This window comes from Fulmarus glacialis, unplaced genomic scaffold (assembly GCF_000690835.1).
Source record: "Fulmarus glacialis isolate BGI_N327 unplaced genomic scaffold, ASM69083v1 scaffold10600, whole genome shotgun sequence".
NCBI lineage: Eukaryota > Metazoa > Chordata > Aves > Procellariiformes > Procellariidae > Fulmarus > Fulmarus glacialis.
In genome coordinates, this window is record NW_009187100.1 from 4,493 (window position 1) to 18,668 (window position 14,176).

The following is a 14,176-nucleotide window of genomic DNA, read 5'->3' on the forward strand; positions in this document are numbered from 1 at the left end:
CCATGTTGCAGACACCTCGGACAGGTTCCTGCTGGTTTCCCCATCCATTTTCCATTTCTGATGGGAAATTCCCTGACCCAGGGGAACAGGCCTTTTCATGGGTCTGGTGGCAGATTTGGGCCTTGACTGCGTAAGAAGCAGCAAATACTGTCATCGTCTGATTGGACACCTTCAGCTTTTTATCAGCTCATAACTTTGTCTTATCAGCATCATAGGAGCGTCACAAGATTTAACTATGCTACCAAGTAGCTTATCTTTCTTCTTGGTATTTGTATTGTTACCCCTGAGTTCTGTTTGAGGTGATTGATTTGTTGTGTTTAAATTGATGTCTCTGTTTCTCTCCGTTCTTTGAAATTTTTTTAATAGACCAAGATTACCTTCCATCATTGTCTGGTCCTAGGCAAAAATGAAAACAGCTGAATCTACCCAAGGTTTAGCTTCTGCTGACACCTCCCCTCCTCTCACATTTAACAAGCTTGATGTAAAATCCTGATACTTAACCAATTTATTATTAATGATATTTACAGAAGTATTCTCTACCAAAGGAGGAGTGTTTTTTGACTTTCAGTAGACTGATTGCTTCTAGATTCATAGTTAATTGAAACTTAATATACACTGGGGATGAGTGATATATATGTTCTGAGGTTAGCTGCACTCCAAATACTCATAGTATATAACACACTTCATTCATTAGCAAGTCTCATGTCAACAAAGAATAAAGATGAAGTGCTACAGTGGCCATCGCAGTGGGAAAGTGATCATTATTATTTATGGAGTGCTCAAAGTATACTAAGCACTTTGTAAAGAGACCAACAAGCATATTGCTCTGAATTGGTTTACAGTCTCCTTTTTTAAAAATATTTGTTTCCTTTCATTAGCACGTTCCTTTGGGGTGGGGAGCACAAATTGCTGATGGGGGTCTAACTTTGGCCAAACAACCTTCAGTTGGGGGTTGTTTCATCTGCCTTGGTAATTTGCTTTTACCAGTGATGCTTTGTGAAACAGCCATGGTTTTATCATAGGTATGGTTTTATCATAGATTTTATCATGGATATCACACTTGCACTCAACATGCTCCTCATCTTTTTCAGTTCCTCCTGAACTCACACATGTCCATTTCTTCCTTGCAGTTTTCATTGGAACAGCCTTAAAAACTGGGAATGAAAAACCTACGACAGAACACTCTCCCTCTTTTAATTTTATAACCACCATATCTGGTCTTCCTGAATATGCCTCCTGAGTAGTAAAAGTTGAAAAAATCCTATAAAATCCTATAATATTTTTACAATCTTATTACCTCCTGCTTTGCCTGGCCTCTGGCAGTAAACTTTTTTCCTACTTTTAGTCACGCTTCTTGCAGAGCATTTGGAGTCGGTGCTGCCAGCACAGTTCTCTCTGTCATGCAGGTTTTGGAGGCATCCACTAATAAGCAGGACCAGTCCTCCACATCATATATTCTGGACACAGACTTTAAAAACTATCTGGCTTTGCTTTAGCATATCTTGTGTGAATAGCTGGTTCCCTCTGTGCCCATAACCTGAGCTCTTGGTTTCTCTTTTTCAGTCCTCCTTCGACACCTCGTAATTCATCACCATCTCAGAGAGTTTTACTGAAAAGCTCACTTTAGAGTTCTTTTTCATCTACTCCTAAAGGTGTATCTCTGGGTATTGCTTGTCTGGTGGCTCACTGTAGCTAGAAATATAGTCGGAGTTCTTTTTAATCTACTCCTAAAGGTGTTTCTCTGGGTATTGCTTGTTTGGTGGCTCACTGTAGCTAGAAATATAGTCCTCATTTAGTTCTGGTGTCTGACTCAAGATCTAGTCAGTCTGTATTCCCTCTCTCATATCATTTTTCATCTCTGCGTGTTTTTATTCCACTTTGTGTTTACTATGGTCATTCCTTCTAGAAGAATCTCCTCTGCCAACGTAACCCAATCTACACCTGAGTTAATAGTATACTGCATGGTACTAACTGGTGCCTGACCTTAGGTCAGTCTTCATTCAAAAACCAGTTGCAGCCAGCATTATTTCATTAGGGTATCTGCATTTTGCATGCTGAACTTTATTTTCTAGAGTTATTCCAATCTCTCCCAAGAATTTCCCTTTCAGTGTTTCCTCTGTTTTGATATCACAAATCTCCCCCTTTGGAAGTTGGAATATTTATGGAGTCAGATATATCTCGCACAGTGTTAGCCATCAAAAAGCGGGACGTCAAAGGCTGGACTTGTGGGGGGATGGTTGAATTGGTCTTTCCTGTCTTTTTTTTTTTTGGCATGGGTTGTGTCACCTTATGGGCTGGTCCTTCCCTCTCTCTTGTGGTGCAGGAAGCTGGACTGAACTTTGAGATGTGAATCCTGTGGATGCTGTTTATTACCTCATTATCTTCTCTGTTGTTATTGTTGTTACGATATTATTGCCACTGAGGTCCTTCGTTGTGATTCCTCATCCAACTCTAGCTTTACCTTGGAGGAGAAAGCAGGATCGAAGAGTTACAATCAACATGGAATAACTTGAAAACCATTAGGAAAGGCGAATAACTTGGAAACCATTAGGAAAGGCTGAGGGAATGGGTTGGTGTAGGTAGAACAAATCACTCTTTTTTTTTTTTTTTTGTTTTTTTCTTCCTTCCCTTTTAGTTTGTCCTCTAGGCGCTCCCTGCTGCAGGATGAATTAGGAACGCAAGACCTCTTCCTCTGAACCATGGAGACAAGGGCGTCTTTCATCGCCACCATGCAAGAGACCCAGCATCTCTCCCCAGAGAAGGGTCAGAGCCCGGCCAACGGCAACAGGGAGGAGTTTGATTCAGGTGAGCTCTCCTTCACCCCCACGGGTTGTCTTCACTGTTATAGCCCCCTAACAGATCAGCAGTAGAGGTGGGGTCAGCCATGTTGCCAGGGGAGCATTGGGAATGGTTGTACAGCTTGAAGGCCTTTTTTGAGTCTTATGGATTGGACTGTGTCCCATGGTTGATGGCTTGGGAAATTTGAGCTTTTCTTCTTCTGGATCTCTTCTACAGTACGTAGCAGCTATTCAAAATTTAAACAAAAAGCAGTGGAAAACCTTTCCCACGACATCATACTATGTTCTTCCAGTTTCCCCACCCTTTTTTATTTTGTTGAAGTTTTGTGGTTAAAGAGAGGAAATGAACATTCAGAAATTACACCATTTTTCCTTTGTTTTAACCTTCACCCTCATTTCCTTCAAAATTGTTTTGAGTGCCTCAGGCGAGACGGCTTCACAAACATTAGGCCAGCCAACGGAGCGCATGTTGTCCTTGTGCTCATGGGTATGACTGGATGCTCTGTAATGCTCTGGGATGGGCATCTAAGGGGGAGGATTCACTACGCTAAATTTGGGCATCATCATGGTAGGTACAGAAGAATAAGCACTAGCTTCTGTTGATTTCTGCTGGAATTAGGTGCTTTAACTTCCCATATCTAGCCTTAACAGGAGGAGACTGTATCTTATGGTGAAGTTGCACATTATGGCTAGACCCGATCTACTTTCTTTCTGATGCCAAAATGGGAGACCCCTCTTTATACCATCTCTTCCCTTGCCCCACCTCTGCTGCCTGGGCTGAGTCAATCAACTCGCTAACCCAGCAGAAAGGTAATCCAGAAAAAAAAAAAAGTGAATAATTTTCTGCCAGCTTTGTGAGTTGAATTGGCTGGAGGAAGAGGGAGGGCCACAGCACATGCTGCTGGAATGGGACCTCTCCCAGTGGCACTGAATTGTTGATTTGGCTCACCTATAACTTGTAACTTCATCCTTGCTCTGTGTTTGTATGGGAGAGCTGAACTGATGAACTTGTGGAGAACAACACTGAGCTATCAGTCAGTTAATCTGTACAAAAGGGTTCGTTTTTGCATTGTGGTACTTGTGTTGGTGCTCATATGCTTGAATGCTTTTCCAGAACTCGCTTGCATTTCTGCAAGAGCTATTCTTGACAAAAGGATCCTGAGATGTAAATGGCAGATGAAAGTCTGTGCTTGCAGGTGGGTCTCCTAAAGGGCTGCCTAAAGTCTACTTCCATGGAAATAGGTGCCCTCACCAGTGATGAATCACTGATTCAACACTACTGGAATGCAGCTGTAGCAGTGTTGGGGTGACTACTTAAAAACTCTGCATACTTTGCCTTCGGTGCCTTTTGCATCTTTTTTCTCCGGTGGTGCTGTTTGTGCTTTATTGGTCAGTGCTGTGCTGAAGTCCTTGGCAAAGCTGTGTCTTTGGTCCACTTTTCACTGTTTCTCCCTCAGTACCTCAGAAATTTGACCACCCAGCCTTTCGTTTCTTCACTTCTCATAGTGACTCCATGATTTTCCTGTTTCCCTGGACACCACCCATTCGAAAGCTGTAACCGGCCTTTGAATCTTTGCCACGTTCACTGATGAGTTGGGGGGGGGAAGACTCACAACAATGTAAGACCATGCTAGTTAAACTACGAGCTGTGGTCCCTGAGGTGACTTCGTATGCTTTTTAGGGTGAGGATGGGCTGTTTTGCACAGCCCTTTGTGCAATGCAACTATCTTCTATAACTTTTGCCGTGAAAATAAACAAGGGTGGCACATTTGGCCTGCAGGTTGCCCTGCTAAGAGTGGGCAGCTCTTAGCAAGCAACTGCGTTATGCTTGTGCAATTGAGATGGAAGTGCAGGTGGGCTTTCAAGAGGTCAACAGGGGTAGGGAAAAATGAGAGGGACGTCCTATAAAAATGCAAACTGGCTGTGTTGCATTGAAAACATGTTTGAGATGTGGGGTAGTCCAGTTGGTCTTGCCGTGATCCTTATAGGTTCAACTGGGCTCTTAAGCTCTGCATGTTAGGTGGGACACAGAGGTGGAAACTTTCCTGTGCTGAGGGGTTGTTTGACCAGCCAAAATTTTGGGTTTTTTTCCATGGTATATGCAGTGGTTCTGGTTGTTTCAGATGGCATCAAAAGGAAATTGGACATGCTTATGGAAGAAAGATGCAGCGTACTAACTGCTTCGAAACCATGTTTGTCTCAAGGAACCCCCTGAACCAGAAATAGTTGCATGATAGGAACTTACCTGGGGGGAAGTGTTGCACATGGTTGCCCTCATCTAATGGATGTCTCTAGACATCCAGGAGGAGGCAAAGCGTACAGAAAAAGTGCACTGTCTCTGTGAAGGGGAGGATGCGTAGGTATGATGAGAAACCTGGATTCATTCCACCTGAAGGAAGCAGGACACTCTTATGTTACCTTAGGTATTGTCCTGGGTTCTCCCATAGACATGAAAGAGAAAGAGCCTCTCTTCTATAGTGTGACTCATGGAGATGGCTACTGAGGGTCCTCTAAACATCTGAATCTGGAGCTCAGGTATCTTAAAACACCTTACAAAACCTTGTCATCTGATGCTGCCCGTATCACCAATGAAGAGAAAAATACAGCTCCAGAAAGCAAGTCATCCCATTTAAACACAGGTGCTGGGTTGCCTTTGGGTTGAGTTGCCATCTGGAGCTGCCTGTTCTCCCCGCTGAGGATGAAGAAAGCTGGAGTAGAGGGGATCATCTCAATCCTTGTTGCTCACGTGATGCAGACCCCTCTCGCGAGGTGGGATTCATGTCCTCTAATTCAGACATTTCGAGAGTGGACACCTGCAGCCTGATCTGGTCACCCCTGGATCCATTTATATCTACGGGAGAGAGGTAGGAGCCTCTAGAATGAGATTTAGTTGGCCAACCATAGGCATTGGTTTTGGAATGAGAAGAACTGGCCTGTGGTGCCTAAATTTCTTTGGGGATATGGATCTTGGTGACTCTCCCGAGGCCATGCTGGAGGTTTGTGGTTGATCAGGTCCCCCCCGCACCTTGCTTGGTGTGTTAACTGCTAAAGCGTTTCAGTTCCCTATTCACTCAAAAAGTCGTGAATGTATCTACGTGCTATAAATAAGATGGCTAAGCAATTTGCCACAAATACATTCTTCTTCAGTGAAACCTGGGAAAAATCTGTGTTTCTGGAACCACAGGTTTAGGGTCTCTTATCCCCTTTATTTCCCATAGCTGAACATCCCGGGAGGCTGTTAACAACTGGAACAGTTGCATTTTTATAGTGTCGATGCACGAGCACTTTAAAGCCATTGAGAGGCTCACATATAATGACTTGTCGATTTTGTGTGCCATCCTGGGCTTCTTTATACATCACCGTATTGTAGACTAGCCAGCCTTGACTCTTCCATTAAGAAAGAGCACTGGGCCTAAATACCAATAGTTGGAAAGGGAACTGATATGTAAAACAGGCCTAATGCCAAATCTGTCGTCTCGCAGGGCGCTCTGTGCAATGCTGGCACCTGGGGTTTTGCAGCTCTCCAGAAGAGCTGGGACTTTGTTCTTGAAGAGCATGACTTGAGGAGCGACGAACAGATCGGCTTTGTCATAACCGCTTCTCGAGTGGGCACAGTCTTCGTTGTCGTATGTTAAGAGACACTTTGTATTTCTCTACCTGCATTTTAATCAGGGGATCTCCAGGCAATTGAGAGAGATGGGCAAGAGGTGTCCTCTTCTCCTCAGCAGTAGGGCTTTTCTGATGGATGAGGACATTTGTGTTCAGCCCCGTTACCTGCACGGATGGGGTTGGGTCCCTTGGGCTGGTCTCATCCCTGGGCCACGCTATCTCTGCTCTGGCTGCCCCCCTGCCAGATTTCTAGAAGGGAACAAAGTCCATCAAAAAACATTTTGGAAGCTTACAGTCCCTTCAAAATCCTTTGTGATAAAACAAAGCAAAATAAAACACTGATACTGTGATAAATGAGTACTCTGACATTATTTTTACAGAGCTTGTAAAAGTAATTTCCTGATAAAGGCTGCAGATAAAACACAGATAGAGGAGTCAGACTCGTGATGTGTCAGAGAGAAATGAATTGACGGGGAGGGAAGGCTGCAGCTCTCACGCTGCCTCCCCCTGGGGTCTTAAAGCCTCTCTCTTTGGGTCTAAAAGGAGTGATCTGGTGATATTTTTTAAACAGGTGCTGTTGTGAGTTTTGCTGGACTGCATGTGAATGAACCTGCTAGTGGGGCTGTGGGAACAATGGGGCCAGTGGTTGGCACGTGGCGGAGTAGGTCACGGGTAATGAGATTATGGAGTACAGGAGGACTTGTTGCATCCATAACTAGCATCTGTAATGCTAACGTAATTAACGTGCTGTTGGCAAATTCTGGAGGAGATTTTGTCACCCTGGAGACATTGCTCCCTGCAAGGGTTGGAGGTTTTATACTGAACTGCCTAAAAATCCCTGCTTCCACTGCTCTGTGGAGTGACTCCTTCCCATGAGACTACCAAGGAAGGCTGGAGAAAAGGAGATACTTGTCTGAACTCACTCAGCAGGTTAGAACAAAAAGCAGTAATAAAAACTGAGAATATACAAAAAGCATTGTGGGCTGAGGGACATGCCTCGTGCTCTGAAGTAGAAGTATCTGAGCAGAAGGGAAGAGAGCCCAAGGCTGACCTGGAAATGTCCTGTCCATGTCAGATGTCCTGAGGTGAAGATGTCCTTGGGGTTGTTGAGCATTTCATCCCAACACCACAAGCGCACTTGGATGCAGAAGTGGGGAACAACCAAGCAGAGGGGAGGCACTTCTAGCTTTTCGCCTTTTGCTTTTCACATCAGATGTTGCTGACTTTCAGTGGGACGGGGATTGGTTGTGCTTAGGGTAGAAAGTTGCTTAAGCATCGGAGTAATTTTAAGCCTGGGATGGATAACTCTATCTGCCCATCTACTCGTGGACTAATAGACTTTATTTTAGAGGCTCAGCCTTTGAAATCTCTGGACCTGGCTCTTCTCTAAAACCTTAACTCCACGGGGTTGCAGACATTAAGGCTGAAAAGTTTCCCTGATCATCTGAGTTGCCTGCCTGCATGATACAGATGAAGGAAACTATTAGCAATTTTTGCACCAAGCTCCTACCTTGTGGTTAAGCTGTGGCTTATCTTTCAGTCAAGAATGAACAAACCCCTCATTTGGGTCAAATATCTCAAACAGTTAGAGTCAGCTTCTATGCCTGGAGGTTTTTGCAATGATTGCAAGAAACGAAACAAGGCCCATCCCTTATTCTACATTGAATTTCTCTATTTTCAGGTTGTAATCGTGGAGTTGGGTTATTTCTTGTCTTGCTGAGTTGAAAAGTCATTTGATAGCCACGTTATCATGGGAGTAAATGTTGATTTACATTTTAAATGTTGATTTACATCTTAAATGTTGATTTACATCTACATATTTAAACAGGTTAATTGAGTTTAAGGTAAGGAGTCAGACCTTAGTCTTGATGCAGCAGCGTGCAAAGTGTTAAACAGCGATGACAGCTCAGCGCTCCTCTTTGAACTCGCAGACAGATCTTTACCCTCCACCAGCTCTGTCTCAAAAACCCTCTTCTGATCTGCTTTTTTCTCCTCGCCTATGTATGTCTGGCTCCGTAGGCAGCAAATAAAACCTATGTCTTCCCCTTTTAATAATGAGAGATTCCCATTGCACAACATAATCTTCTGGTCCTGAAAACTGGAGACCTGTTGCAATAATTGCAATAAATTAACTCTGCCGTTTTCTTCATAAAACTGTCTGGGGAGGTTTCTTAATTCAGTTTGTCATGAGTCACTTTAATTACATCATGACCACGCTGATGAATGTTTGGGCAGGTAAGGGTCTTGCAGAGTTTGCCTGATAAATGCTTATTGCAAAGAGCTCATTGCTAGACTGTAAATATTTTTTCTCTGGGGATGAAACCGGGTTTGCGAGATTGCTTGGGAACAAAATGAAAACAATCAGATTTGGCTGATTTTCTGTAAGTGAAAGAAGATTTATTTTTAATTATTGCTGTGTGTGTTTCAGCGATGGTTTGAGGCCTCAGCTTTGCTCTATTCAGCGTGGTTATTAAAAAAAAAAAAAAAAGAGTAGTAATGTCAAGTCCCTCACCGTGGGGAAGGAAAATGTGGGGCAATGGTGCGGATGGCAGAGGCATGATGCAGCACCCCAAATCTGACATGGGGCGAGGACAGGTGAAGGGAGCAAGAAGGCAATAGCCCTCTGGTGAGGGGGGATTTGGAGGAAAACAGCTGTAGTCTTGGGAGGCGTGGGCGCCTCGGATGGGATGTCTGGGTGGAGGGATGCTGAGGAAGGACAGAAAGGATGGCAGGACTGAACCTGGGGCTCCCCAACCCCAAGGGTTGGCGTATTTACGCTACACACTGCTCAGCCAACAGAAGCAACTTCTAATATTGTCATCACCAGGGCACTGCTGGAATTACCAGTGCTGGGTGACCCAATTCTGGGGCACGAGCAAGGCCATTGCACCCTTGTGGTAGCGGACAGGCAGGCACCTCCCTTGCAGCAGGGGAGTCATCAAATACAAAATAAAAGAGCACAACTGCCTGTTGCAGTATGTTGGGTTTGTTCCCCCACCGCCGTGAAAGCAGAGTCATTTCTGGTTTCAAAGTGTTGGCTGCTGAAGTCCCAAAGTCTGCTGCAAGATTAGTAAGAGTCGGTCAAACTAGATAAGCACAGATCTTTAAAACAAGCTTTCTGTTTCCCCTTGTGTTGATGTTTATACTGGTTGCTATTCTCACCCCGAACTCTTTGACACAACTTTTGCCTTCTTTGGCTGTGTTTTAGGCTGCTTTTCTTTCTGTTTTTGTTTTTTTTTGGTTTTTTTTTTTTGGTTTTGAACAGATGAGGGTTCCAGCATTGAGGACGCAGACTTCAACTGGGACGAGTTCCTGGAGGAAACAGGAGCCAGCGCTGCTCCCCACACCTCCTTCAAACACGTACGTGCTTCGTCTGAGCTTTGCTGGTGGTGCGTGTGTTCCCTTTTCTGGTTTTCAGGGGTCCCTGGAGAACTGAACTGGGGTCTGACCATTTTGGGGAGAAATCGTCCCTCTGTGCATGCAGCAGCCTGCGTAGGAATGGCCCCCCAGCTGTTGTTAGGTGAACTTGGTGTGTTTTTCCTTCTCCTTATTTATTCATTGCTGTCCATCCCAACCCATAGAGATTCATCTCACAAGAGTGCCTTATTTCTCCAAAGCTGTCTTCTGAATGCATGCTTTACTGACTAGCAGGGTCACGCAGCCCTACCGCCCAGCATGGCCCACAGGAAGCCATCTCTCCAGCCTCCTGCCTGGAGATGCTGTCTCAGAAGTACGAGAACCAAGTACTTGGGTGGGTGATGCTTTTCTGGATGAACATGGCTCATATAGACAGCCATGGCAGTTACATGGTCTCATATAGATAGCCATGGTCTGTGGCTCTGGTCCATGTTAGCGCAATTAGCATTTGAAGTCTCTGGTATCTTGACTGATGAAGAAGATCAGAGCATGCTTTGAAAAAAGGACTCCGTCTCCAAGCAGAGCCCATCACAGTTAAGGATATTGTTGTCTGGGACCAGCTTCTCCATCCACCACCAGTTGTTTAATCTCTTCTATTCAGCTCCACCTGTGTGATGTCACGTGAGGACACAGGACAGAAATTAAGCTGATGTAGTTCTTCTTCATCACAGTCAAGGGCGTGCACGTGTGGCCACATCGGTAGATTTTTTCCAGAACATCTTTGTCATTCAACCGCAAGACTGTGCTGTCAGAGATGTTGGGACCTAGTGGGAAGGTGGTGTGATGCCTTAATCTGAGTCAAGCCATGAGAAGTCATGGTGGTTCTCTGTCCTCAGCTGCAAGTTCCCTGAGGATGGTGCTGCTCATCCTCCTACCTGACCCATCAGAACTGTAGCCCGTTCTGATACAGTTGCTCAGTGGTCACCTCCTCTTCTCCCAGCTTCACTTGGCTGGTCTGCCTGCTCTGAGGATGTGGATATCTTCAGCGTGAAGAGAGGGGTTTTAGCTGTGATGCTCTGGGCTGCTTTACACTGAGTCAGGTGGCAGAGATGTCCTTTGGGAACAGTGTAGTTGTACTGCAGTGAGAAAGCTTCCTGAAGAACCCGTTTCTACTTTAAGAGAAGTCTCTGTTTGGATGACTGTATTCATGCCATTAAACCATTTTCTTCTCCAGGTGGTTTCTTGGCTTGTTTTGAAGGGGTAAGTGAGATGCAGTGATGAAAAGCCTTTCTTCCATCTGCATCTGAAAAAAAAAAATACAATCCTCCACCCCCCTCTTCTGCTTCAATTTTAACAACAGTAGAGTATTGCAGGACGAAGGACCATAATTCTCTATACTGGAGAATTACAGGGCAATGCCAAAGTTTTATTGTAGAGTTTCTCCTTGGTCCAGTAGCTGTCTAGAGAGAGCATTTTGTTCCAGGGTTCGGCTCTGGGCCCTGACCCAAATACCAGATCCAGATGAAAGTTTTGTGCTTCATGAAGCTCTTAAGGATGTCTTCAGGTGTGTGGAGATGCACACCTCATCCTCCTGATCCTGCTGATTGTGGTGTCTCAACTGTCGATGAGGCGAGTTAGTGCTGGGAGCAGTCCTTAGCGACTCTGCTTCACAAGCTGGAACCTGATCCTCCAAAAAATTGGGTTGGCCAGGAACCTGAAAGCTGTCAGAGAAGGTTATACTATCTGTCTGTTAGGTTCCCCTCTTCTTGTGATTTCCAGTCCCAAGTCCCTTGCCTCCAGAATACCACTTTCGTCTTATGATGAGCACACCATCGTCTATATGATGAGCAAAAGGAGAAAAAGTACGAATGAACATGTGTCCTGCATTATTAATGAGGACCCTTAGCATCAGAAGAGCTAAGATCCTGTCTTATGACTAAGTAAAGTAGTAAATGTCACAGACCTTCTTCAATCTTAGACGATCTCCAGAGCTTCCTTCCAACCTCAACTATTCTGTGACTCCAGGCATCAGTGCTGGTGGAAATGCCCGCACAATTAAAAGCACGTGGAGTGTTGTAACCTGCAAATAATAAATGGCTTTGGCTGGGCAGCACTCATGTCATAAGCTGGAGTGGGATGAGTGAGGGGGTACCACTGACATCCCAGAGGAGCTCAGTGTTTTCTCTGCAACTTGGCATCCCCAAGCCTGAGAAGTCCTCAGGTGGCCAAGCAGACCATATTATATTTATCTTTTTGAGTAAAAGAGGCATTTTAACCTGTTATTTAAATGAGAAGTTAATCAGAGACAAGCTTAAACCAGACTTCATAATCTCTCTGGATTCAGTAGGAGATAAGGTACTAAGAAACCTCTAAGAACCTGTCCTTAAGCATCTCATAGGGAGTAACAGGCTATGTTTTTGGATGGTTTTCTGAAGGCAAAGCTGGCACCTGAACCAGTGAACCAGCATTCACCTCTTCTTTATCAACAGCAGCTAGAGACATCCCACTGGCCCTTGGAAGACACATTACGATGTGCCCGCAGCAGGCCCTAGTGTTTAACAGCAGTCCCTTCAGTGTCCTAGAATTGATGCGCTGGCATCTCCAAGTGTCTAAAGGCAAGTTACGTGTGACCTGTCACTGCTGAGATAAATGGAAGTGATGTCTCCATCAGACGGCAGGACAGTGACCCAAACCATTTGCTTCTTTCAGCAATGGGTCGTACCTTATTTACTAGGGTGCTGGGAGAGCAAATCAGTTGAGGCTTGAGCTGCTGAGGATGGATTTAGTGGAAACACTTTCCTTGGTCTGCCTGGTACAGCATTCAACCCTTGATGCTTGTCAAACCTCAGGAGGTGCTTCAGTGTTGTTATTATATTATTAATTATTATAGTTGGGCTTAGCTCCTAAAAGTGCTTAGTACCTGCCTTTCTACCTTGCGTGATTTGCCTGATGGAGCTGTGCAGTGGGAAATGCAACCTCATTTGAGTTATACCACCTTTCTCCCAGGCATTACGGAGATTTATGATGTGAAGGTGTGTACCAGTCCTCTCTTAGATGTAGTGCACCTGAGGTTACCACTGCTGGAGGGCCTCTTTGGAGCATGTGGGACCTTGCATGATGGGGTATATGCCAGTGAAGTAGGAATGGTCCTGCCCAGCCAGATTGTGAAGGAGGTGGTTGGATTAAGGTGCACAATCGACTCATGTCCTATCCCAGAGCTGCTCTTCAAGGGCAGCATTATCTTGCTTAGCTGGGGAGGGGGTCTTCCGGCCAAGAAGAAAAGGTAACACCATGCCTTTCTCATTTTGTAAGGTTGAAATCAGCCTTCAAAGCAGTTTCCAACCAGGAATGAAATTAGAAGTGGCCAACAAGAGCAATCCGGACACATATTGGGTGGCTACGATCATTACAACATGTGGACAGCTCTTACTGCTTCGTTACTGTGGCTATGGAGATGACCGCAGGGCGGATTTCTGGTGTGATGTGATGACAGCAGATCTTCACCCCGTTGGCTGGTGTACACAGAATAACAAGGTCCTGATGCCTCCAGATGGTGAGTTCTCTGTGTTTTGTTAGGGTCATGCTCTAATATTGGGCTGGTGGTTAATCTCCAGACTTCAGTTGATCTGGAATGGGCACTCCAGATCCTCAACTGGTGTTGGGTGATGCAGTCAGGGTCAGGTCCCCACAGGTCGGTGGGTGGTTCAGTTTGCCAGTTGGCTCTAGCAAAGGCGTTTTTGCCCTGGTTGGCAACAACAGAAGGCGCTTCTGTAGGAAACCGTTCTAAAAAGGAAACTTACTGCTAAATTGTAAAGCTGTGATTTTCAGCTAAGGGAGGAAATTGTCCTGTTCTTGTAGGAAGGAAGGATGAAATTCAGAGTGAGAATAAACTAAAATAAGCAAGATCGGTTTGGATGTAACCAAAAGCAGAAGTTGGCTGTGCGCTCAAGTGTTTTGCCCTGAAAGTTTAAAACCTTCCATTGCCTGATTCTTGCAGCTTTTAATGCCAGTGGTAGATACACACGACTAAAGGTAGCAAAATTTCATCATCATAGGTTAGGACATGTCCTGATTATCAGTTCTTAGGTGAACACAGGCTGAATGCAAGAGCTCTAAATTACTGAATGGCCCATGTGGAACAGTTTGTTAATAATACAATTTGATCCCCCGCTGTGTAAGAAGAAATGGTATTTTTTTGGCTGTGTACAGCAATGGAACAGCCGTCTATCCTGACCACTATGTAGCTCCACGCAGAAGCATACTTGTCACTGTTATACGTATTCCTGCCATATATCCCATTTATTCTGGATCGAGGGAAGAAGAGATGAATATTTAGCCTCCAGCTTGTGCATGTGTTTAAGAAAATTCTCATTTAAGGATTCTGCTGCTGAAGTTATTATTTTACTTTCTGT

At 44.8% G+C, this 14,176-nt stretch overlaps 1 protein-coding gene across 1 annotated transcript; it reads left to right on the forward strand.

The window, feature by feature from the left end:
• Nucleotides 1–2,628: 2,628 nt before the first annotated feature.
• LOC104073965 (scm-like with four MBT domains protein 2) lies at nucleotides 2,629–13,317 on the forward strand (the record flags this gene model as incomplete). The annotated part of the gene is made up of 3 exons (XM_009573914.1): nucleotides 2,629–2,805; nucleotides 9,673–9,767; nucleotides 13,077–13,317. Coding segments are annotated over exons 1-3 (442 nt in total), but the record flags the coding sequence as incomplete, so codon positions are not given.
• Nucleotides 13,318–14,176: the final 859 nt, after the last annotated feature.